Source organism: Marmota monax, unplaced genomic scaffold, assembly GCF_021218885.2.
Source record: "Marmota monax isolate L192 unplaced genomic scaffold, Marmota_monax_Labrador192_F-V1.1 WCK01_AAM20220418_F8-fsc00100, whole genome shotgun sequence".
Classification (NCBI taxonomy): domain Eukaryota; kingdom Metazoa; phylum Chordata; class Mammalia; order Rodentia; family Sciuridae; genus Marmota; species Marmota monax.
Window position 1 is genome coordinate 5,521,082 of NW_026693872.1, and position 27,466 is coordinate 5,548,547.

The window sequence follows — 27,466 nt, forward strand, 5'->3', positions numbered from 1 at the left end:
CAAATGGACCAGGACAGAGGCAAAACAAAAGGATGATATAAACAGATGAGAGAAATGGTCAGGAGGCAGTATAGAAACATGGAGTGAATAGAAGGCAAGAACTGCTTTAGGTGAATGGTGGATCAATTCACTAAAATCGGGATTGTGAAAAGGGTTTTGTGAAGGAAATATTCATGAGTTTGAGGTACCTATAAAACATTCAAGCAGAGTGTAAATGGTCAACTGACCATTCGGAATTCGGAACTCAGAAGAGTAACCTCAGTTGGAGACATTGGTTATATAGTTATTATATTATAATTACCTATACTGCGTAGAAAGAGAATGTAAAACAATGATCCTTAAGACTTTCATGTGCTTAAGAGTCACCTTAGACACTTATTACAAGTCCTGGCCACCAAACCCAGATAATCAGATTCAGCAGGTATGGGAAAAAACTTGATAAAAAGTATTTTTAACTAATATCTTCAAATGATTTTAAAGCAAATGGTAACTGGAAATATTAAGAAACACTGATAGAAAAACAAAAGAACCTTGTGAAAAATACAAACCTTTATGGGTTAAGGAGAAGAGAAGGAAGAGGTAATAAAGCCAAGAAGTGACCAAAAAGATTGGGGCGGGGGGGGGGGGGGATTGGAAAGTATGATACCAAAGAAGCCAAAGGGACAGACTGTTTTGAGAAGTCATTAATGTGCTGAATGCTGCTGAGAACCAAAAAGATCTACAGAATTTATATAGATGGTGTAGGTTACAGAATGAGAAGGAGGTGAGGAAATGGAGACAACTCTGGCTCTGTAAAGAACATGCAAACAAGAGCCCTAAGGATATCAGGGATGGTGTGAGGCAAGGAAGAGATTTTTTATTGTTTGACTTTGTTTAAGTATGGAAACAAAATACCTGCATATATATGAATGCAGATGTAGCGAAACCACAAGATTACGTGAATCTCAAGATGTATACGACAGAGAACATGCTAAATCTTTTGATTCTACCTGCTATTATACAAATAGTTTAGGATTATAGGTTCAGGATTTTTTTCTGAAATAAATAGAAGTCAAAATTACCACAAGATCCCCAAACTATTTTCTCTAAGACAGGACAAAATACTGATTGATCTTTGTAGGAAGGCAGAAGTACTGCATAGCATTGTGTATTCTGACTATAGGAGATAGATGAGGCTGCTCACCAAAGTCAAAGAAGCAGGAGTGCCATCTGCTGGTAAAATACCAATTCTCAGTATTCTAACAGAAACAGTCGGCCTAGGAATTTCAACTAACTGGATTAGAGGTTATCTGTTTCCAATAATAGTTTCTTGACACTGACACAGCATCTCAGTTCTTCTTACCCAGCAAAGGAAGTCTTTTAAAAACACTCCTCGTCATTTGGCAGTCCTTCCTTTATTGGGAATACATTTGAAATAGGAGAAGCGTGAGTCCAAGAGCTGTTACATCAGCAGCAGGTCATTCTAACTGAAATGTACCATCTCCTAATTTCTACCCACTCTTACCAGACTTCCCTCTGCAGTAATACAGTGAATTCCATAATGCTGCCCTTCATCACCTTTAGGCAGGCATGTTACTTTCACCTCAGATTACATGAGTCCGTATTATATTTTAACTGCTTTTAAAACCTTCCACCGTCCCAGCTGTGGAACATAGCTTAGTTTGCCAATAGCTCATGAAATACCTTAGAGGCTCCATTTCCAAGAGGGAACCCAGTAGTACTCCTATTGTTCTTTATGTGAGCTTGAACACACTACTGGCTCATAATAAATTGGTGGTCAACTAAAATCCTATCCAGTTAGATCTTCCTACTTTAGTACTCACAGTTTAATTACTTTAATCTAATACAAGTCTTAAGGCTTATCCTTGTTAAGTTTAATTCCATAATGATTCTGATTTCATTTTCTTGTCAAGATCATTTTGAACTTTGATTCTTGGTGTTATCTAAATCTGACAGGGCACTTGCTAAATCTACAACCAAATCAATGATAAAAACTTAGGTATGCGGGGCTGGAGTTGTGGCTCAGTGGCAGAGAGCATGTGTGAGGCCCTGGGTTTGATCCTCAGCACAACATAAAAATAAAATAAAAGTATTATGCCCAACTACAACTAGAAAATAAAATATTTTTTTTTAAAAATTTATGTATGAAAGAGCACTAAGATGTAATTAACACTAAGCCACCAAATATTCTTTGAGTAAAGATGTTTATCTAGCTGCAAATCTATTTAGTATTTACAAATCTATTTCAGTCATGTGGATAACGGAAAAATCAGACAAATCCTTTAATGAAATCAAGATGTTATGTCATGGGCATCTCCTGAATACACTATCCTCATATTCTTTTCAAAGAGGCAATTATAAGATCTTAACACGATGGTTTTGAAGTAAACTAATCAAAAATGTGCACAAACTACATTGGGGTTTTAGCCAACTGTTTTCTAAATCTACTCTCTTTAAAAAGATACTTTAGGAGTCAAATAAAATAACTATTCTATGGTTAGTTTATAATTAAATGGTTAAAACAACAGATTTGTGGCTAACTGCACACATTTTATTCAATATAACAGGCTAAAGATCACCATTTCCAGAAGAAAACTGTCCTCTTGAATGAAATAAATTGTGTCTCCCCTGCCTAGATATCCACTCTGAATTCAGAGAGTCCTCTCTGAAAACTGATCCAAAATGACTTACAAATTACTAAGGTGACTCCGACTATTCCAATAGTACCCAGGGTTACAATTCCACATCTTAAAATGTAAGCAATCATAATGCAATCATATACATCACATATACTAGACTTCAACTTTAAAATATACTTATTTGGATTTTCCCACTTTAAAATCATTCTTTGGGCTTATGAAAAAGAGGCAAAATAAGAAGTTGTTGTTCTATAGTACAATATAGCACTCCAGATGAGGACCTTGAAGCCCAAATGCTTGGATCCAAATCCCAGCTCTATCATTTATTAGCTGTGTGACCTGGAACAAATTATTTAACCTCTATGCCTTAATGTATTTCTAAGTGTGAGTAACAATAGTACCTATCTTAGAGAGTTATGATTGGAATTAATGAGTTAATATGTATCAAGGATGTTTTGGTTTGGAAATGGTTTTGGTGTTTCCCCCAAAGGTTCATGCGCTGGAAGTCTGGCCCCAGTGTGGCAATGTTTAGGTCTGGTGGGAGATGAACAGGTCTTCAAGAGAGATTAATGATGTTCTTCCAGGAACACATGTGAACAGGTTGTTATAAGAAGCCTATAATCTCTCCTCCATCTCTCTTCCACATGCACTGCCTGCCAGTTTCTCACACATTCAAACCATTGTAATGCCATCTGCCATGAGGCCCTCACCGAACCCAGGCAGATGCCAGCACCATACTCCTGTATCTTCAGAATTGCAAGATAAGTGAAGCTCTTTTTTTAATAAAGTTACCAGGCTAAGATATGTTGTTATAGCAACACAAAATAGACCAAAACAAAGGGCTTCTAATAGTGCCTGCCACACAGTGAGCATCAGATGTTTAGAAAACAGAAAATATAGCTGTTAGCTGGAACTATTCCTTTTTTCTTTTGGTACTGGAGATTTAACCCAGGGGTGCTTTATCACTGAAATACATCCCCATCTTTTTAAATTTTTTATTTTTTTGAGGCAGGGTCTCACTAAGTTGCTTAGGCCTCCATTAAGTTGCTGAGGTTGGACTTGAACTTGCACTTCTAATGCCTCAGTCTCCCAAGTCGCTGAGATTACAGATGTGTGCCAGTACACCCAGACTGGATTTACCATCCTTGATCATCTATTAACATTGCCCTTTCTCACCCATTTTTTTCTTGTGCTTATTCTGAAAATAGAAGTATGATATAATGATTAGTTAAAAGTTGGGCTTTAAAGTCAGATTGAGCCCTGGTTCCACAACTTAATAGCAATATTACCTTGGAAAATAACCTAACTTCTAAGTTTCTTCATCTATAAAATGAGGATAAAAACAATAACTATATCATTGAGTGGTTGTACAAAGTAAATGAAAATGAATGTTACTTCGCATGATACTGGCACAAATAGTATGTACTGAGTGAATCTTTGCTAAAAATTTCTTTCTTTTTTTTACCCCTTAGTATTTTGGTAGGCACAATATGGACAAGTCCACTCTCTTTCTGATAGCCTTACAGGTTTATGATTCTATTTGGCACATTATCTTTAGTTATATACCTCTCTGTGTATTTGTTGATTTTCTGTGATTTGCAGACAGATTCTTCTCTTAACATTCCTCCTCCTTTCTTTTCATCTTGGATTGTTCATGTTACATCAAAACTTTAAGAATTTTTTTGTTATATGTGAACACCATTCTTTTTTGGAACCTATAGTCATAAGATTGAGCCCATATTTTTTCCTGAAATATATGCTTTCTGAAACACAGAATTTATGCTCAGTGAACTTTTCACTGTTATTATAAGCTGATTTTTCTCTCAAGAGTCTATCCCTTCTGCTTGCCAATCACTTGTAAAAATTAAACCCAGAATAATGGTCCTCTCCTCTGTTTACTTTACCTTATCAAATCACTGATAAGTCAAAAATTATCAAAATTAGATACTCTTAGAATGAGACTTCTAAAAGATAAGTAGATGACTACAGAATACATTACTACTACAGTCTGTTTCTAAGACTTTTTGTTTGTTTGTTTTTGTGTTGGGGGATTTTTCCCCCCTTTGGTGGTGTTGGGGATCAAACCCAGAATCTCACACATGCTAGGCCACGAGCCACACCTTCAGCCCTCTCTATAAGTTTTATAAACCTATATTAGAAACCATCATCTACAGTCCCCATCATGCTGAAATTCTTTAAGTAATTTTTACAATGGAACATTATTCTGTTCCTTTTTTTTTAGAAAAAGCCTCTCTACATTTTTATCCAACATGCTGGCTTCTATATTCTTTATTCCCTCCCTCCCTCCCTCCCTCTCTCTCCTAGTTCCTCCTAGCTTTCCTTATTAGATATTTGTTTTCAACAAAGCATTTTCCAGTGGCCAGAATCTTTCACGAATACTATCCTAACCTTCTTGGTGATAGGTATATTCCTGTTAAGTATTTTCTTTTTAATCGGTATTGCATTAGCATATAAAAACATTTATATGTACAAGGTATTGTTCCCAATCTGTTCCCTTTATTTCTGTCATATGATTTCTTCCTAAGTTATTTATTTTGATAATTTTATCTGGACTTATTTTTCCTTCTCTACTGATAAATTTAATAAGCCTCCAGATACTCATTACTGAAAGCTACTCTACCTGGAGCTCACTAGTATGGCATTTAACAGTACAGTTCAAGAAACCAAATGCTCCTCTGATACCATCCAACTCCTAATTGCCATATCTATCCTTGTGTTCCAAAGTTATAAACATCAAATGGAGATATAAAAAGACAAAAACATGCCTGTTCCACAGAACTTCAAAATCCCTGAATTTCTTCTAAAATTTCCATGAATATATAAGAAAAATTTTTGACTGAATTGCAAACAGTAAGATTACAAAGACCGTGTATATTTACTTACTACTGCCCAGCGCCTCATACATATTAGACCAGAGGACACATACGTTAGCCTATAGACCAAATCTTGCTCACTGTTTCTGTATAGTTCACAGCCAAAAATGGTTTTTACATTTTTAAAAGGTTGTTTTAAAAAAGGGAAAGAGATGGGGCGTAGCTCAGTGGTAGACCATATACTTAGCATGTGGAAGGTTCTAGGATCAATCCCTAGCACCAAAAAAAAAAAAAAAACTAGAAACAAAAGAAAGAAGAAAATGGAAAATGTGATAGAGACCATATGTGACTCACATCTGGCTTTTCTTAGAAAATATGCTGTCCTCTATATTTGTTAAAAGAGAAGGTACGGGAAGAAGAGGGAACTATAGGTGATGGTGGAAGAAAAACAGATTTGCAACAATTTTAACTGGAAATCACAGCAAATAGGAAAACTCACACAATAAAATATACATATCTTTAAATTGTTCCTTGGCTTTCATTTTCATTAAGTTCCAAAATAAACAAAAGGTCTTTTAATTATCATATTCTGTAGATTTTTCTTTTTGTAATTAATCTATTTTTCAGTCACAGGTACTCCTAGAACTAAATTTAAACCTTAAGAGAATATTTTTTCTCCTAGTTAACAAAGGTTAGTCATCAGTAAGGTGTCATCCACTGTAAGGTGGCAATTTATAGGTGTGTCCCCTCATACATACATTCTTCCCTTCCACACAGCATCTAATAGCTAAGCCCTAAGCAACACTCCATGACATTTTACTCATCTGTTCCAATTTGACTACATACCTAATTCTTCAAAATTTAATCATGTATAATATCTCACAGCCCTGAAACAAAACTTTGAAAACTAAAAAATGTTTAACCCAAACACAAAAGTCATGATCTCAAGTAATATAAAAAAGCAGTATTCAACCCATTCATATCACTGTCTACTGAAAGCACATGTACAGGTGTACCTGAAAGTGCTGCTCCATCACTTGGATTTTCCCCTGGTCTGGGCACTTTTTCAGAGCTCTATCTGCATAGTGGAATAGGATTTCTACCATCTGTAAAGAAAAGAGCCTGACATAGAAATCAAAATATACCTCCCAAGTTTTTCAAAACTTAATACATGTGTTCCTCCTAAATAATATAGAATCAGGCTTTGTTATTTTATTAAAAATACAATTAGAATACTTAGCGGCTTTATTTCCTGTTTTTAAGTGTAGCATAATTTCTTTCAGCATCAGGGCTAGTACTAATTTCCTAATCTCTCCTAAGAAATATTTCCATGTTCTAAACCTCAATACTATCTATATTTCTCAGGAAATTAAAAAACTGAAGCTGCCAAGTTTTGCTCTAAAAAGTATGGATGAGCAAATCATTCATGAATCCAAATCCCAGGGTTTTCCTCTTCCTTTCTGCTGTCTTTTGACTATGGTACTATTTTATTATTTTCATATGAGAGTGAAGAGGGGGTGCATGATAAGGAAACTTAAAAAGCATTAAAGATGACACCACAGAATTATAACCTGACAAGTATCTTATATACTTCCTCTATGACTATAGCCAATTACTTAATCATGTGCAAAATATTAGCAAATATGAAGCAAATATGTACTGCACCCTAGTGAAGACTACCTTAAAGTACTCACCCGATCTGCCACGACAGCCTTTCGTTTACTGGCATCCCCTGATAATCCTGCAGAGAAACAAAATCCAACATAAAAACAAAAGTTAGTAACATGTGTTCAGGAGTGAGCCTGTGTTCTGCTAGTCTCTTTACATCCTTTGCTAAGAACAGATACAATTATAACAAGCCTTAGTCTCAAAATATTGGCCCAGACAGCATACAATGAACATCCCCCTTCTGCTTTCATAATAATTTTTTCTTATGAAAGAATTTCAAGAAGTGACATATCAATTTCTATACCCTCTATTTATTTACTTACCCACTACAGCTTTTGCTTTTCCTTCATGGAAGGACCATGCAAGAGCCAAGGCTTCTGTAAGACAATCTTGTTTCAGGAGATGATCCACTCTCTAAAATAAATAAATAAAATAAAGCTAGATCCCCTTGTCTGTCCAACCACTAGTCAAATTCCTATTCTACCTGCTATCTATCCAGAATGTCAATGTAGCAGAAATGGAGAGCTGTTTAACACAACATCTATTCACTCTCACCTCCTTAGTATAAGTCACAAGTATATCTGAATTCACCAGCTAAACGAACTTTCTAAGACTCCCTTGTAGCTACTTGAGGCAATGTAATTAAACTCTCATCAATGATAAGTGGAGTGTCTTCTGGTATTTCCATGATGTATCCTTAAAAGATAGCCAGCCTTTATTTTCTCTTTCCTCCTTCCTAGAACATAGACTTAACAGCTGAAGTTCTGGCAACCACACCTGATTATAAAATGATCTTTAGTCTAGAATTCATTAAAAGATGGTATAACAGGGCAGCATACTTAAGACCATGGAGCACACATACTAGCCACAGGCTGCCTATCTCCAAATTAATTTTATATAAGAGAGAAACCTTGTGTATGCCACTATTATTGTGAAATTCCTGATCATGTAGCCAAATTTAATTCTAATTTATACAATAAGTTTTAGCAAACCATGTACCTAACAGTTATAATCATTTTATGTATACTTCTGAAATTAAAAAGCACCAATCCAAATAATCTTCAGCAAAGCCAAAGCAATTATTAAGATACTCTAACATATAAAATTACTTTGAACTCACCTCTCTCCAGCTCCTCAGCATCATTACATAAACAGACTAGAAAATTAAAGAGAAGAAAATTAAAATAACCATCTTAACGTTGTTTAGGAGACACAACTGTCCAAGTCATCTCATTTTAGATCTCTCTAAGTAAAAACATTTCACACTACAGTTAGAAGTATCTCTTAGAATTTACTAAAGGGTCTCCAAATGCTCACATTAAAGAGTAAGCTAAATATTTAAAGGCCAATAAGACTACAATCCAAGGATTTAACCTCATGGACAATGAATAAACAAAGTCCAGGCTCACCCCCCTGTATTGACTTGACAATATTTTGGGTGAATTTTAATAATAAAGAAATGTTTCTCCATTACAAATTGCAAAAAAATAAATAAAAGCACTGGAACATATTGATACACAGAAATTTTCTATTCCCACGATTCTATTCCAAGTTAAATGTCTCAATGCATTTTAATGTATCCTGAGCTGATCTAAGCTAAAGACCATCTTAATTATATGATAACATACATGGTTTCATTTATCTTCCTGATCATTAAAACAAATAGTAAGGGAAGTTATCAAAGCATATCCCTGAATCAAGATAATAAGCATCCTATCAAAAGTAAAAATGGGTCTAAAAGTGGAGGAAAGAAATTAATTAAATACCATAACTACCTAACCATTGAGTTTTGTATTAGGCCTGATCAGTATTTACTTTGCAATATACTACCCTCTTTAGCAGCAACCTCATTCTGCCCCAACTATCCTGATACACACAAATACTAAATCAAGAGTGAAAGAGCTTACTTTTGTCCCCAAATAAAATATCTGACCACCGTAACTACTGATGGATTGATAACAAGCCTTCTCTCCAACCAAAGCCTGTTAAAAAAAAATGCACAAGGTAAAAATTACATGCATTATAAGGTTCATGAAGTTTCAAAGAATGACAATTACAGAGATATTTTAGGTCAACAGAGTCTCATCATAAGTGAGTGGGAAAAAAAATGTCAATCGATTGCCAGTGTGACAGTAGAAGTGACATAGAAAAGACAAAGTTCAAGAAATAATTCTCTGCTTACATAAATAGCCTGCTTATTTTTCCAGAATTATGTGAGAGAGGGAAAAAACATGCCAAACTGTAAACATAAACTGTTACGCCCTATGTCTTACCGGGTGGCAGGTAGTCACTACTTCTGGAAAGGAATGGGACTGACTAGAAATGGTACCTCCAAGTTCTTTGAAATACATATTACATAAAACACAAGAGGAAACAGGAAGACAAAACAGCATAGTATATGGGAGTCAGCACAGCAAGCAAAATAGAAAAGCTCATTAAATCTGAGTCATAAACTTTGGCTCTGCCACTTACTGGGTATGACATTAACAAATTTCAAAACTCTTGACATTGTTTTCCCATCTCTGAAAAACTCTGCACATTTTATGAGGCTTAAATGTTAATATTCATAAATGTGCCAAAATATATATGGTCAATACCAGATACCTATGATGTTTCTAACTTTTTTATTTGGGGAACTTAAAATGTATATAAAAGTAGAAAGAATAATAATCAATCTCTAATTGTATTCATTAATCAGCTTCATCATGATCAACTCATCACCAAACTTGTCTCAGCTATTTTTCTACCACTGCAACATAATATAATACTGAAGTGAATTATTCTGAATATCTCATTGATAAAAATTATTACATATTTTTAAAAAATGAGTCCTTTTAACATAATTGCAATACCATTAACATACTTTTAAAAAGAAATCATCATTCCTCAATATCAAATATCCAGTCAGTGTTTGGATTTCAAATTGTCTAGTAAATGTTGAGATTTTTATTTTTTGTTTTTGTACATTTCATCTGTCTGAATCAAGATCCAAACAAAGTTCACATATTAGAGCTAGTGACTCTTAAGTCTCTTTTAATCTGTATGTTCTGCCTTCATTTTCTCAAATCTTTATTTCCTTGAAGTTTTTTGTTGTTGTTGTTTGTTGTTTGTAAAAGCTAGAACATTTACTCTACAGTTTTCTACTACTTGGATTTTGCTGACTGCATTCCCATGGAACCATTTAACACGTTCCTCTGTCTTCTATATTTTCTGTAGAGAAGGCTTAGACAGATCATGATTTTGTTCGTTTGATTTTTTTATTGTTACCACTTTAAGTATGATGTTAGTTGCCCTTGATTATGAGGATGAAGAAGTCCTCCTCCCCTTTTTTCTTGTTGTTACCCAGGGGTGCCTTACCACTGAGCTATATCTCTAGTCCTTTTATTTTTCATTTTGAGACAGGGTGTTGCTAAATTGTGGAGTCACTACATTGCTAAGGCTGACCATGAACCTGCAGCAAGAGAATATTGGTCTACAGTGTTCTTTTTTACGTCTTTGGTTTTATTATCAGAATTAACCTAGCCTCATAAAATGAGTTAAGTATACCCTTCTCCTCCATTTTCTAAAGACTTTTGTGTTGAACTGGTATTACTCCTTCCTTAAGTGTTCAATTAGACTTTACCAGTGAAGTAACATGGGCATGAAGTTTCTTTATAGGAAGATTTAATTACAAAATTAAGCCAGGAGTATGGTAGCAAATACCTATAATCTCAGTTACTTGGAAAGTAGAAGCTAAAGAATTGCAAATTCTAGACCAACCCGGGCAAATTAACAAGATCCTGTCTCAAAATAAAAAAAAAAGGGGGGGGGGGGGTGAGTTCAGTGCTTGCCTAAGATGGCAAGACCTTGGGTTCAATCCCTAGTATCACCTCTGGAAAAAAAAAAAAAAGAAAAAAGAAAAAATTTCAAAATTAATTTCTTTAATAGATGAATGGCACTTAAATTTTCTATTTATTTTTGAGTTAGCTTTGCCCATTTATGTCTTTCAAGGAAATTTTTCATTTCAGATAAAGTTGTTGCATTTACTGGCATAAGGTTATGCATATTTCCATTTTAATATTTATACAATCTACGGTGATATCATTTTTCTCCTAATATTGATTATCTGGCTCTTCTTTTTTCTTGATTAGTCTCACTTGAGATTTATCAATTTAATTCATCTTTCAAAGAAATCAGTTTGGTTTAGTTGATTTTCTCTATTGCTTGTCCTTTTTTGACTTCTTTATTTGATCTTTATTATTTCTTCCTTCAATTTATTTTACTTTTTCTGTTTTTATTTCTTTAATTAAGGTAGAAATTTAAATCACTGATTTGATATCTTTCTTCTCTCCTAATATAAGTACTTACTGCTGTAATTTACTCTCCCAAATTGATTTAAGACTGGGGAAGTAGCTCAGTGATAGAGCGCTTGCCTAACATACATGACGCCCTGAGTTGGATCCCAAAAACTGCCCTCCCCTACCAAAAAAAAAAAAAAAAAAATCCTTCAATTAATTATAAACCACAAATTTCAATGTCATAATTTTATTTTCATTCAGTTAAAAATATTTTCTATTTTTCTTTGTGATATTCTTTAACTACCAAATATTAGGATGGTCTCCAGATTTACCCTGATAATACCATCTTTTCTGATATGTGGAATTTGTTTTATGGCACACCACATAATCTATTCAAATGCTAGTGCACTTGAAAAATTTTGCAGTTGGGTATGATATTCTACAAATGTCAGCTAAGTCAAGTCATTAATCATGTTTCCCCTCCCCCCTAGTTTTATATACTTGGTGATTTTCTGTCTATTAATTTCTACTTATTCTATTAATTTTAAAATAGAAATTTTAAAATTTCCCATTATAAATATGGATTGTCTGTTTCTCCTCTAGGTTCCCTAAGTCATTCTTTCATATGTTTTGCAGTTCTTTAAAGGGTGCTGAAACTTTAAAGATCCTTATGTCTTCTTGATTAAATTGAATCTCTTATACAATTTGGAAATTTCTGTTTACTGTTGACAATATTTCTTCCTCTGAAATCTACTTAGTCTCATTTTCTATTCTTTTAATTGATGGATGTTTATGGATAGATAAAATATAGGTTTAATGTAGAAGGGTTTTGTAGATAGCATATCCATTGTATATTTTTTCCTAGTCTGATAATCTCTGCCCTTTACTTGAAATATCTGGATCCACTGGCATTCTCAGTAATTATTATATGTTTGTGTTTAGATATATTAATTAACTGATTTTTAGTTGTGCTTTTTCTCATATATATATTTCTTTGAATTTCTTTAATTTTTATTTTGTTATATATGACAATAGAATGCATTACAATTCATATTACATATAGAGCACAATTTTTCATATCTCTGATTATACACAAAGTACAGTCACACCAATCATGTTCTCATACATGTATTTGCGGTAATAATGTCCATCTCATTCTATCGTCTTTTCTACCCCCATGCCTGCTCCGTTCCCCTCCCTCCCCTTTGCCCTACCTAGAATTCATATAATCATCCTATGCCCTCCACCACCACATTATGAATCAGCGAAAACATTTGGCATTTGTTTTTTGGCAGGGATTGGCTAGCTTCACTTAGCATTATATTCTCCAACTCTATCCATTTACCTGCAAATGCCATGATTTTATTCTCTTTTAATGCTCAATAATATTCCATTATTTATATATATATCACATTTTCTTTATCCATTCATCTACTGAAGGGCATCTAGGTTGGTTCCACAGTTTAGCTACTGTGAATTATGCTGCTATAAACATTGATGTAGTTGTATTCCTGTAGTATGCTGTTTTTAGTCCTTTGGGTATACACCAAGGAATGGGATAGCTGGGTCAAATGGTGGTTCCATTCCCAGTTTTACAAGGATTCTCCATATTGCTTTCCATGTTGGCTGCACTAATTTGCAGTACCATCAGCAATGTATGAGTGTGCCTTTTTCCCCATATCCTCGCCAACACTATTGTTATTTGTGTTCTTAATAGCTGCCATTCTGATTGGAGTGAGATGAAATCTTAAGAGTTGTTTTGATTTGCATTTCTCTAATTGCTAGAGATGTTGAACATTTTTTCATATGTTTATTAATTGTATATCTTCTTCTGAGAAGTGTCTGTTCGGTTCCTTGGCACATTTATTGATTACATTAGTTGTTTATTTGGTGTTAAGATTTTTGAGTTCTTTATATATCCTAGAGATTAGTGCTCTATTTGACATGCCTGTGGTAAAAATTTGTTCCCAAATTGTAGGCTCTTTATTCTGACCTCACTGATTGTCTCTTTTGCTAAGAAGATTTTTAATTTGAATTCACCCCATTTATTGATTCTTTACACTATAGGAGTCTTATTAAGGAAGTTGGGGCCTAGTCTGATATGATGAAGATTTGGGGCTACTTCTTCTAATAGACACAGTATCTCTGGTTTAATTCCTATATTCTTGATATACTTCGAGTTTTGTGCATGGTGAGAGATAGGGGTTTAATTTCATTTTGTTGCATATGGATTTCCAGTTTTCCCAGTACCATTTGTTAAAGAGGCTATCTTTTCTCTAATGTAAGTTTATAGCGCCTTTGTCTAATATAACTGTAATTATGTGGGTTAGTCTGTGTGTCCTCTATTCTGTACCATTGGTCTCCCACTCTATTTTGGTGACAATACCATATTGTTTTTGTTATTATTGCTCTGTAGTATAGTTTAAGGTCTGTTATAGTGATGCCACCTGCCTCACTCTTATTGCTAAGGATTGCTTTAGCTATTCTGGGTCTCTTATTTTTCCAGATGAATTTCATAACCGCTTTTTTTTTATTTCTTTAAGTAATATCATTGGGATTTTGATCAGAATTGCATTAAATCTGTATAGTGCTTTTGGTAGTATGGTCATTTTGATAATATTAATTCTAACTATTCAAAAACAAGGTAGATCTTTCCATCTTCTAAGATCTTCTTTGATTTCTTTCTTTAAGGTTTTGTAGTTTTCACTGTATAGATCTTTCACCTCTTTTGTTGATTCCAAGTTTTTTTGGGGGGGGGCTATTGTAAATGGGGTAGTTTTCCTCGTTTCCCTTTCAGAGGATTTCTCATCGATATACAGAAATGCCTCTGATTTATGAATGTTGATTTTGTATCCTGTTACTTTGCTGAATTCATTTACTAGTTCTAGAAGTTTTCTGGTGGAGTTTTTTGGGTCTTCTAGGTATACAATCTTGTCATCAGTTTGAGTTCTTCTTTACCTATCTGTATCCCTTTAATTTCTTTCATTTGTCTAATTGTTCTGGCCAATGTTTAAAGAACTACGTTAAACAGTAGTGGTGAAAGAGGGCATTCCTGTCTTGTTCTGGTTTTTAGAGGGAATGCTTTCAATTTTTCTCCATTTAGAATGATGTTGGCCTGGGGCTTAGCATAGATAGCTTTTACGATGTTGAGATCTGCTCCTGTGATCCCTAGTTTTTCTAGTGTTTTGAACATGAAGGGGTGATGTATTTTATCAAATTTATTTTTTTGCATCTATTGAGATCATATGGTTCTTATCTTTAAGTCTATTGCTGTGATGAATTACATTTATTGATTTCCGTATGTTGAACCAAAATTGCATCCCTGGGATGAACCCCACTTGATCATGGTGTACTATCTTTTTGATATGTTTTTGTATTCGATTTGCCAGAATTTTATTGAGAATTTTTGCATCTATGTTCATTAGAGATATTGCTCTGAAGTTTTCTTTCTTTGATGTGTCTTTGCCTGGTTTTGGAATCGGGTGATATTTCTATTTCCTGAAATAAACTGAAGAGTATTGGTATTAGTTCTTCTCTAAAGGTCTTGTAGAACTCGGCTATGTACCCATCTGGTCCTGGGCTTTTCTTGGTTGGTAGGCTTCTGATGGTGTCTTCTATTTTATCACTTGAAATTGATCTGTTTAAATTGTGTATATCATCCTGATTCAATTTGGGCAAATCATATGACTCTAGAAATTTGTTGATACCTTTGATATTTTCTCTTTTATTGGAGTACAAGTTTTCAAAATAATTTCTAATTACCTTCTGTATTTTTGTAGTGTCTGTTGTGATATTACCTTTCTCATCACATATGTAATTTGAGATTTCACTCTCCTCTTCATTAGCATAACTAAGGGTCTGTCAATTTTATTTATTTTTTCAAAGAACTAACTTTTTGTTTTGTGAATTTTTTCAATTGTTTTTTTGTTTCAATTTCATTGATTTCAGCTGATTTTAATTATTTCCTATCTTCTACTGTTATTAGTGTTGATTTGTTCTTCGTTTTCTAGGACTTCGAAATGTAATGTTAAGTCATTTATTTTGTTGACTTTTTTCTTCTTTTAAGGAATGAACTCCATGCAATGAGGCTTCATAGTGTCCCAGAGATTTCAATATATTGAATCTGTGTTATCATTTCACCTCTAAGAATTTTTTTAATCTTCTTGGTATCTCTTGCAACCCATTGTTCATTCAGTAACATACTATTTAGTCTCCAGGTGTTGGAGTAGCTTCTATTTTTTATTTTATCATTGATTTCTAACTTCATTCCATTATGATCTGATAGAGTACAGGGTAGAATCTCTACGTTTTTGTATTTGCTAAGAGTTGCTTTGTGGCATAAAAATGGTCTATTTTAGAGAAGAATCCATGTACTGCTGAGAAGAAAGTGTACTCGCTTATTGAAGGATGAAATATTCTATATATGTCACATAAGTCTAAGTAGTTGATTGTATTATTGAGTTCTATAGTTTCTTTGTTCAGCTTTTGTTTGAAGATCTATCCAGTGGTGAAAGAGGTCTGTTAAAGTCACCAAAAATTATTGTGTTGTGGTCTATTTGACTCTTGAACTTGAGAAGAGTTTGATGAATGTAGACGCTCCATTGTTTGGGGCATATATATTTATTATGGTTATGTCTTGTTGATGAATGTCTTGAATTACATATAGGTCTCCCCCTATATGTAATCTGATTCCTCTCCCTTAAGCAGTATGAAATATCTTCTTCATCCCTTTTGATTAACTTTGGCTTGAAGTCTACTTTATTTGATATGAGGATGGAAACCCCTGTTTGCTTCCACAGTCCATGTGAGTGGTATAATTTTTCCCAACCTTTCATTTTCAGTCTGTGGATGTCTTTTCCTATGACATGAGTCTCTTTGAGGCAGCATATTCTTGGGTCTTTTTATTTCATTCAAATCTGCCAGTCTGTCTTTTAATTGGTGAGTTTAGGCCATTAACATTCAGGGTGATTATTGAGACATGATTTGTATTCCCAGATATTTTTGTTTATTTTTGGTATTTCACTTGACTTGATTTCCCCTTTGATTAGTTTTTCCTTTAGTGTAATACCTCCCTTTGCTGATTTTCATTGTTGTTTTTCAATTCCTCTTCATGGAATATTTTGCTGAGGATGTTCTGTAGTCAGGCTTTCTAGTTGTAAATTCTTTTAGCTTTTTTTTTTATCATGGAAGGTTTTTATTTCATTGTCAAATCTAAAGCTTAATTTTGTTGGATATAAGATTCTTGGTTGGCATCCATTTTCTTTCAGAGCTTGATATATGCAGTTCCAGGGTCTCCTGGCTTTGAGGGTCTGGGCTGAAAAATCTGCTGAGATACAAATCAATCTCCCCGCTATGTGTGATCTGATTCTTCTCTCTTGCAGTCTTAAGGAGTCTATCCTTATTCTGTATGCTAGGCATTTTCATTATAATGTGCCTTGGTATATAGATCTGTTGTAATTTTGTACATTTGGTATCCCGTAAGCCTCTTGTATTTGATTTTCCCATTCATTCTTTGGGAAATTTTCTGATATTATCTTATTGAAGAGATTGTGCATTCCTTTGGTTTGAAACTCTGTGCCTTCCTCTATCCCAATAAATCTTAGACTTGATCTTTTGATGCTATCCCATAATTCTTGGATGTTCTGCTCATGGTTCCTTACCATCTTCACTGTATGGTCAACTTTATTTTGCAGACTGTATACTTTGTCTTCATTATCTGACATTCTGTCTTCCAAGTGATCTAGTCGTATCCAAGTGATCCTGTTGGTGAGGCTTTCTATTGAGTTTTTTATTTGGTTTATTGTTTCCTTCATTTCAAGGATTTCTGATATTTTTTTTTTCAGAATCTCTCTTTCTTGAAATAATCTTTTGCTACCTGTATTTGTTCCCTTATTCTTTGTCAGTAAGATCAATGGATGCCTGTATTTGCTCCCTTATCTGTTTATTGGTGTCACCAATGGTTGCCTGTATTTGTGTTCTTATCTCTTCATTGGAGTGATCAATTTTGCCTGTATTTACTCATTTAGGTCATTCTTTAATTCACAGATCATTTCAATTATAAACATTATGAACCCCTTCTGTGACATTTTATCAACTGCACTGACCATGGTCCTGTTATTATAGTATCCTGGTTTGTTTGGGCACTTTCCTCCCTTGTTTTTTCATGTTGTCTATGTGATTTCCTTACTTGCAGTGTGGATCTGAGGTATTACAGTTTCTACCCTATAATCATGTAGTAACTGTGCAGATTATCTGTATCTCACCTTGGTATTGGGCTTCCAAACCCTGCTGGTGTCCCAGGGTGGATGCTACTACAACTATAAGTGGTGGTAGCAATAGCAGGAGGTAACTTGAGATAGCAGTGGAGGTGCCCCAAGACGGATGCAACGTCTTTCAGAGATGGGGCTGAGGCTGGGCACAGTGGCTCATGCCTGTAATCCCAGCTACTCGGGAGGCTGAGACAGGAGAATCTAGAGTTCAAAGCCAGCCTCAGCAATCATGAGGTGCTAAGCAACTCAGTGAAATCCTGTCTCTAAATAAAATACAAAATAGGGCTGGGGATGTGGCTCAGAGGTTGATTGCCCCTGAATTCAATCCCTGGTACAAAAAAAAAAAAAAAAAAATGAGGCTGAAAGGGTGGTCCTTACACTGGCTTTGGGATGCCTGCTCCAAGATGCAGCTGCTTCTAGGCCCTGTCTATTGTGCCAAGGTAGAGGCTACTGCATTGGGAAGGCCATGGGGATGGCTGCAGTGTCTCAAGATGGAAGTGGATTAGACCTAGGCTCTCAGGTGGGGAGTGCAGGGGGCGGACCCAAGCTTACCCTGGGCCCTTCTCCTGTGCAGATCAGAGAGGCGGATCTGGGCCGAGCCTGAGCTCTGGCAGGTATCTCTTGAATATCTTTTTACATCACATTTTGTCATTGCTATCAACTTATATTTTTAGTGACTGCTCTACAGTTTACAATATACAACTTCAACTTATCTCAATCTACTTTTAAATAACACTATATTATTTGATGAATACTGTAAGAACCTTACAATGATGCCCTTACATCCCCTACTCCCTGCTACCATGTACTATTTACGTCATATATGTGACATTTACGTATAATAAACCTCACAACACATTTTTGTTTTAATCAGTCAACTGCTTTTGTTAAACAACAGTACTGAGGTACAATTTATATGCCATAAATTTTGATCAATAGATATACAACTCAATGATTTCTTAAATTAACAACTGTTCAATCAACACCAAAATCCAGCTTAAGAATATTTTAATCATTCCACAAAAATCCTTATACTTCTTTGAAGTCAATCTCAATTCTTACCCCCACTAATCACTAATGTATCTATGTCTGTCTCTTTAAATTTGCCTTTTCTGGACATGTAGATAAGTAGAAGCAAACAATATATAATCTTCCCATATGCCTTCTTTCACTTTAATATAGCATTAGGGGTGGGGGTCGTGTTACCAGGGACTGAACTCAGAAGCACTTGAACACTGAGCCACATCTCCAGCCCTATTTTGTATTTTATTTAGAGACAGGGTCTCACTGAGTAGCTTAGTGCCTCACTTTTGCTGAGGCTGGCTTTGAACTCGTCATCCTCCTCCTCAGCCTCCCTAGCTGCTGGGATTACAGGCAAGCACCACTGCACCCAGCACTTCATCCTTTTTAACTGTGGAAACTATTCTATTATATGGCTGTGGCACATTTTTTGTACCCATTTACCAGTTGGTGGATACTGAATTGTTTCCACTTTGGGGCTACCAAGAATAATGCTTCCATCTGCAAGTTTCTCTGTGAGTATGTTTCCAATTCTCCCAGGATTAGAATTCTAGGTCAGATTATAATTCTATGTTTAATTTTTTTTTTAAGGAATTGCCAAAGTATCCTCCACAGCATTTGCATCATTTCACATTTCCACCAACAGTGCATGAGGGTTCCAATATCTCCATATCCTTGCCAACTTGTTATTGTCTTCTGTTTAAAAAAAATTATTAAAGCCATCCTAGTAGATCTGAAGTAGTATCTCATTGTGGTTTTGATTTGCATTTCCATAATGACTAATGATGGTGAGAACTTTTACACATGCTTGTTCATTGTGTATCTTCTGTGGAGACTGATACAGATTGGCAGATGAAAAATCTGCTCTCAAACTCACTGCTCCTCTGCGTTTGATGTCTTTTTTTCCTCTGGCCACTTTAAAATTTTTCTCTTATTATTCATTTTGATCAGATTATATAGCTTTCTATTTCTCTTGTGTTTGGGTTCACTGAATTGAAGTTTTTCACAAGTAGTTCTTCCAATTTTTTCTCTTTTCAGTGAGTCCAACTACAATGTATTAGGCTACTTTATGTTGTCTCATAGCTCACTAATACTTTTTAAAATATTTAACTCTCTGTATTTCATTTTGGATAATTTCTACTACTCTTATTTTTAAGTTCATGAATTTTTTATCCTGCAATGTCTAACCTGCCATTAATCCCTTTTAGTGCATTTTTTTTTTTTTTGGTCTTACACACTATAGTTTTCATTTCTAGAAGTCATATTAGCATCTTTTTAAAGACAGCCTAGGTCTCTAACATTTTGGACACATGGGACATAAAAACTTCCTAAAATTGTAAACCCATTCAAGAAGCTCAGCATATCCTTGACTGATAATTCTAATATCTATGTCAGGTCTGAGTTACTTTTGATTGATTTTTTGTCCTATTATAGATTGTATTTTTCTTCCTCTTTCCATACTTAGTAATCTCTAACTGAAGGACAGAAATTGTGAATTTACCTTATTGGATTGTGGAGATTTCTGTATTCTGTCAATAGTCTTGTGCTTTGTTCTGGGGATGGTTACGTTACTTGGAAACAGTTTGATCCTTTCTGATTTTGCTTTTAAGATTTGTTAGTGGAGGCCCATAGAGCATTTACTTTAGTCCTAATTCCCCACTACTGAGGTAAGATGCCTTTAGAGACTCTATCCAGTGCTCTGTGAATGATGAAGCTCCCCATTCTAACTCATGTTACAAGAACTACATTCGGTCCTGATTGAGCACTAGATACAGTTCCTTCAAAACATTTCCAGTGCTTTCCCCATCCTTGGGTATTATCTTCAAACGCATTTGCTGATCAGAAGTCTGCTAAATACTCAAGGGAAATTCTTTGATAGGATTCTCCTCTCTGGTATGCTACACTGCAAACTCAGTTCACCTTTATCTTCCCGCAGTTTCAGCTCTGTTTCCTCAACTCATGGAGTCCTCTAGGCTCCAGATGAGCTCCTCCTCCCTGAGACACAGCCCAGAGATATTCAGGTTTGGAAGCTAGGGCAATCACAGAGCTCACATCATTTGTTCTCTCTTTTGTCAGACATTGCCATGTCTTGAGAACTACAGTTTCTTTTTTTTCCCCACAGTTATTGTTATTATTATTATTACTTTTGATTATCTTAGAGAAGAGAGTAAATCCAATCCCCATTAGTCCATCTTGGCTAAAAGTTCAAGTTCAAAGTGTGAAAGAAAATACCTATTTTGGTTAGTAATTATTATTACCTTAGTGAATCCTATTGCACTATCATTTCTTATTCTGGATTTTCTTTGTTTTTAAATTGTAGGACTGGGGGCTGGAGTTGTGGCTCAGTGGTAGAGCGCTTGCCTAGCATGTGTGAGGCACTGGGTTCAATTCTCAGCATCACATATAAAAAAATAGATAAATAAAGGCCCATCAATAACAAATAAAAATATTTTTAAAAATTGTGGAACTGGAACACCCATATATATATATATATATATATATATATATATATATATATACACATACATATATATATGTGTGTGTGTGTGTGTGTATACATATATATACATACATAATATATACATGCATACATATATGTATATTGCTTTGAAGTTAAAAGAAATTTAAGCAATGCCTATATATCATGCTACAGATTTTCATTAAATATGATCGTCATTACTACTTCTTTCAAGAAATCACCCAGGAAAGTCTTACATCAGTCTATTTTTCTTATTTAAAGATTAATGGTAGGAAACATGAGATCATGATTCAAAGTGAGTTAACTATAAACTACTTATATAAACTGCTTAAGGCTGTAACTGTAGTTGCCTATAATAGAGTAAAATTAATACTAAGATCATAAATTTTGTGTTATTTTCCCCTCTTTAAGGTCCTATACTTCATCTACCACCTGCCCTAAAAGAATTTTCTTTCTCTGAAAGCCATCTGTGCTTTTCAATACCTACCACTACCATTTCTGGTCAAGTCTCGTAGGCCACTTGTCCCTTAAATGTACCAGGCTTATTGTTACCAAATTGAACTTCCTAAAATATTTTGATTTTATCAATTCAAATTAAGTCATGTACAAGGACAAATTCTCAATTTCACTCACTTTTCAGTATAAAAGTTAATAACTCTTTGGTATTAAGTTAAATTAATGACATATCTGAAGAAAAAATAACAGGTTTGGCTCACATCCTGATATCTACAAATACCTCCACACCCATTTATTTCCAGCTAGTGGCTTTCAAAGAAACACCTCAAGACAGGAAAATAGTCCCCATAACTTCCTATTTCTTTAACAAAACAACAAAACACCAAGTTTATCAAAGTAAGTAACACTAAAATAATGGATTACCCTTACCAAAGCCTGGCTGACATTTCCACCAGTGGCAAGTGACTTGAAATGGCTGCTGTTATATACCAATTGAACTTCTGAGATCTCCACTGTTTCCAGTTCTTCTTGTGTCTGCCGATCAATCACATGCAATTTCTCTACACTGTCTAAGAGCACAACTGTACGAGAGTTTATCCACTGCAATTTAAGCACACAACAAAATAAAAGTGAGGTCCAGCCCACATCATCATTCAGGAGAAGAAAGTCTGGCCATTCAGCTAAATTACATTGAGGACTTTATCTATTTAATAACTTAAAACATGGTAACACAATCATGGCAAGAACTATTCAGTAACAGTCCAGAGAAAAATAGTACTGAATTTTCACAGTGCTAAAATAACACTTTAATAGTGTAAGAGATGACTGACTAAAGGCTATAATAGATTACAGAATATATCGGATTTTATAAGTTTTGTTTAAAGTGGATTGGCACAAATGACTTCAGTGTAATGACAAACTTCACATTTCTGATTTTTATATTAATTAAACAAAAGAGAAAATTTAGCTTCATAAACCTACCTGGTCAGAGGATGATTGCTAGCACTGAAGCAATGCATATTTTAAAACAGAAGCTTTTGAAACATATGATTCCTTCTAAAACTCCCTAAAAATTAAGGGAGAGTTGTCTTTCTATTATTTTGTATCCTCTGAATTTTCTTTAATAAACACCATTGTAATTTAAATAATACTAAATTAATAATTTAAAAAATCTTATCTGGGCACAGTGATGCATGCCTATCCCAGCAGTTCAGGAGGCTGAGGCAGGATGATCACAAGTTCAAAGCCAATCTCAGCAAAAGCAAAGTGCTATGCATATCAGTGAGACTCTGTCTCTAAATAAAATACAAAATAGGGCTGGAGATGTGGCTCAGTGGTCAAGTGACCCTGAGTTCAATCCCTGGTACTAAAAAGAGAAAAAAAAAAAGAAATCTTAACAATACCATTTTGATAAATTTCTTGAGTTATGTGTAAAATAAGATTTCTTATTTTCAAAAAGAAAATTAGAAAGCACAATCCTTCTCCAAGAAATAAATGAAATCTTAAAATCTGCTCAATCAGAATTATCAAGTAGAACAAAGTGTTTACACTGATATATTTGTATAACCTATTCCATTTATTAGATTATTTGCATAATGCCATATCAAAGAAAACTAAATTGAAAATGGGTTTTCTTTTAGCATATGCTACAGTTATGGCCGATCACTGTAGAGTAGCCACTAAAAGGTCCCTCATCTCAATCTTTGTCAGACAAAGGAAATTTGATAAGCAAAATGTTTACAAAGAATTCTTAAAAGGTATTCTCTTGATTAATTTGAAAAACAAAGTATCTTCTAGGAAAGACACTCTACCCTTATACAACCCTAAATCGGTGCTAGATTTTAGGTACTTTAAAGGGTCACCTGGCTAAAAGAAAGAGAAAATCACAGAAAGAATTAAGTTTAGACATTATTCCTGCAATCAACCTCACAACTGCAAATATTGACAGTGTTGTAAACAGTCCTTTTAAAGGTCATTTATAAAATAATATAGTTAATGGTCACATCGTGGATCTGCCAAAGGACAAATGAAATCACCAACTGACCTACTATTGAAAGAATGGCTACTTGTGATTGTGAAAAAATTTACAGTTACATACTCATAGGAAGATGTTTAAAACACTGTATTTCAATCATCTTAAACAGAAGTGATGATCATGAATTCTACAAAATTGTGTTAGATGATTCAACAGGGTTTTGGGTGATAAGAAAGACAACGAAGTATTACAAAAATCTGAACAAAGTTACTTCACAAAACACGTGTGGAAAAAAATATTACAGGTTAAATATCCCTTATATGGAATATTTAGGGCAAGAAGTGTTTTGGATTCATTTGGGAATTTGAAATATTTACATATATAATGAGATATCTTGTAAAAGGGACCCAAATCTAAATATGAAATTCACTTATGTTTCATATACACATAGCCTGAAGGTAATTTTATACAATATTTTTGGCATACCTGCATTTTTAACTAAAACCTGTCACATGATGTCAAGTGTAGAATTTTCCACCTGTGCCATCAAATTGGCACTCAAAAAGTTTGGGGCTTTAGAACATTTCAGTTTGCAGATTTTCAGATTAAGGATGCTCGACCTTATTTCTAAATCAAAAGTTTATCAGTGAGTTCAAAATGTAAAGTGGGACAGGCCCAATGGTCCCTGTATGTAGTCCCAGAACTTAGGAAGCTGAGGCAAGAGGATCACTTCAACCAGGAGTTCAAGATCACTCTGAGGAACATAGTAAGACCTGTCTCAAAACGATAAAAGCAAGGCACAGAAGTATAAGCCTGTAGTCCCAGTTACTTGGGAGGCTGAGGAAGGATTGCTTAAGCCTACGAATTTGAGACGTGCTTAAGCAAGACTCTGTCTCTGGGGGTAAAAAATGCAATATGCAATTAAATTAATAAGTCATACATCATAAAAAACATATATATTTCATCTGTATCCTGAAAATTATACATTACAAAACTGGAGGGAAAAACAATTTTATTAGTCTTTTTATTGGAAAAATGAGGTTTTCCCTTATATTCAGGGCTGCCTATATTCATGCATGTACAGAATATTTCAATGGACATCAGATACTGATGTCCTAAAAACAAAAGTAATGAGAGAAATAAAAAATACTGTAATTCCACTATTCTCAAAATTAATACACTATTTACACTAAAAACTAATACACTTGAAAAATAAAAAAATAAATTTGATTAAAAAAAAGATAGCTTTTTAAAAAAAAAAAAAAACAACCAAGATGTCATTCAGAACTGAGATATAAGGTATAGAGAGAACTCAGTAGAGTTTTTAACCACAAGAATAGTAATTTAATCTCCTAAACTCATTAGGACAAGCTCAGAAATACAAAAGTATGTTCACAGAGAAAGTGGGGCAATAATCCTAAAGAAAGTCATCTAAATACTTCTGAACCCAGACTTCTCTTTGAATTAATCAAGACATCAAAGAAAAATTGCCTGGTCTTATGTGTTCAACAAAACATCAGGCCAAAAGGCAATAATTATGTGGCATCATTCAATATAAGCAGGATTTCACTTCTGCCTGTATGTATATGATCCTTCTGTTCAAGGCAGAACTCCTATTAGCTTTAATACACCATGTATTCAAAATAACTGCATGAAATCAATGGGGGCATTCAGTTTGAATGATACTCACAGTAAAGTTGATGAGGTCGTAGTATAGGTGAAGGTGCTTTTGTTTAGTCACATGTATGGCTCCAGATTCATCTCTCTTAACCTGATGATGAAATGAAAACAACCTAAACATCAGTTATTGTTTGAAGTATTTAATTATACACTACCTAGAGTATGATTCCCATTCAATAAAGACAAGCCCCAAATATTGATAATTAGAGAAACCAGTACATAAATTTAGAAAAATCATTTGCTCTGTGATCTGTTACCAAAACTCAAGGAATGTCTGGTTAGTGGTCTAGCTGTCAGTGTTGCCAAATGCTATAACATGATTTTTATTCTGTCATAACTCAAAATAACCTAAATCCACCACATCAATAATTGTATATAGCTAGAAAATAAGATGGGATTGGTGACATGTGTAAAGCCAAACAAAAGTTTATTAAAAAAGAAAAAGCAACAGAAGCTAAAAGTAACAAATACGTATTTTTCTAAACTATAATAATATTATAGTTCACACAACCCAAAATTTCCCAAAAGAACTCTAGTATCAATATTTTATTTCTATGTGTGTGTGTGTGTGTATATATATATATACACACACACACATACATACTCTGTAATCCTCAACCATCCTCATAATTTGCTTTCTCCACTTCTGCTCCAAGGTAACAGAATCGTGAAGAAGAAAAATAAAGCAAAAGATAACCTGGCCACCTGGAATTCACAACATTCAATTCAACCTGTTTTTCTTGAATGCTTCCACAGTAGTGTGCTAGATGTCTTTTAAGTCTCAATTGCTCTTTGCCTCCTAGTCCCACCACTTGCAGTGTTGGCTTCATTTATTACCTTAAAAAAAACTGAAATCACTTAATGTGGGCCCTTCATACAGTCATCTTTACTTCACTAAATTACCTGCCCCAGGTGAAACAACGTTCTGGTAAAATGATCATATGCTGCATATGATGAAAGTGCATAAGATAAACTAGAAACATCAACACCCACATTGCCTATTCCCCTAAGATTTTCCAAAGTCCTTGAAGATCACACTTTATCTGTAACACCTCTAACTCCTATCCCCTCGGTCACTGTTCAATGTTGCTCCTCCTTTGCTGGCACATTTAATCCTCCCCTTTTAAGGGCTCTTTTGCAGCTGGGGACATAGCTCAGTGGCAGATTGCTTGCCTAGCATGTGCAAAGCCCTGTTCAATCCCCAGCACCACACTCCCCCCAAAATATCTTAAGGGCCCTTTGCATTTGTTCTCAAATATGTTTCTGATTTCATCTTCAAATAAAAAATAAAACAATCCCCCCAAAACCCTGTCCTTGATTTATTCCTTACAGATAACTAACCAAACTCTTTCCTTTTACACTATGATTGTTTGAATTTGCTCTTCTAAAGACCCATTTCGTTAACAAGGCTCTACAATCTAGCTTCTATATCCATTCCACTTTTTCCAACTGAAAAAGTTCTTGATATGTCCAATGGTCTTCCCTTTGGTCTTCCTCTTCCTTTGCTTTACCACTTGCTCCCCAGCAGGATATAATGACTTACCACATGCCCAAAAGGCACAAAGCCCAACAACCATGGACTGAAACCTCTGAAAGTATGATGCAAAACCTATCCTCTTTTAGGTTCATTATCTCAGATATTTTCTTATAGTCACGGAAAGCTGCCTAATATACCATGTATGCTCTAGCTTTTAATGTTGAGGGCTTCCAATAACTCCTGTCTTAAAATTCTCATTTGTACTTCAGACCTGACATTTCCTCATAGAACACCCCCTGACATAACACTTGAGAGTCCCACTTTTCACTTTCAACTCAATATTGAAATCATTCCTAATCATTTGCTAACCAAGCAATCTCCCTCTGAATATTTCTTGGCTCTAAAATGTAGACATGTGATGTTTTAATTATGTTCTTCAGCCCTAGATCCCACAGGATAACAAGCCTTGTCTTTCAGGGAATCATCCCTTAACTCACTATATCCAACCGTCTCTGTTTAAGCACATTGTACCTGTTTTATTATGAGAGCAAATCCTTCATTTTCCCTACTGTCTTCTATGCTGTTTTTATTTTTTGAATCCAGGGGCACTCAACCCCTGAGTCATATCCCCAGCCCTTTTTAATTTTTATTTTGAGACAAGGTTGCACTAAGTTGCTTAGGGCCTTGCTAAC

At 34.6% G+C, this 27,466-nt stretch overlaps 1 protein-coding gene across 1 annotated transcript in view; it reads right to left on the reverse strand.

The window, feature by feature from the left end:
- Positions 1-27,466, reverse strand: part of Vps8 (VPS8 subunit of CORVET complex) — a 252,174-nt gene that overhangs the window by 178,907 nt on the left and 45,801 nt on the right. The window contains exons 14-20 of the mRNA XM_046462585.2: positions 25,308-25,388; positions 22,072-22,242; positions 9,049-9,123; positions 8,262-8,297; positions 7,465-7,555; positions 7,168-7,214; positions 6,490-6,579 (exon numbers count right to left, since the gene is read on the reverse strand). Coding sequence (XP_046318541.1) covers positions 6,490-6,579; positions 7,168-7,214; positions 7,465-7,555; positions 8,262-8,297; positions 9,049-9,123; positions 22,072-22,242; positions 25,308-25,388 — 591 coding nt within the window. The remainder of the gene's footprint in view (positions 1-6,489; positions 6,580-7,167; positions 7,215-7,464; positions 7,556-8,261; positions 8,298-9,048; positions 9,124-22,071; positions 22,243-25,307; positions 25,389-27,466) is intronic.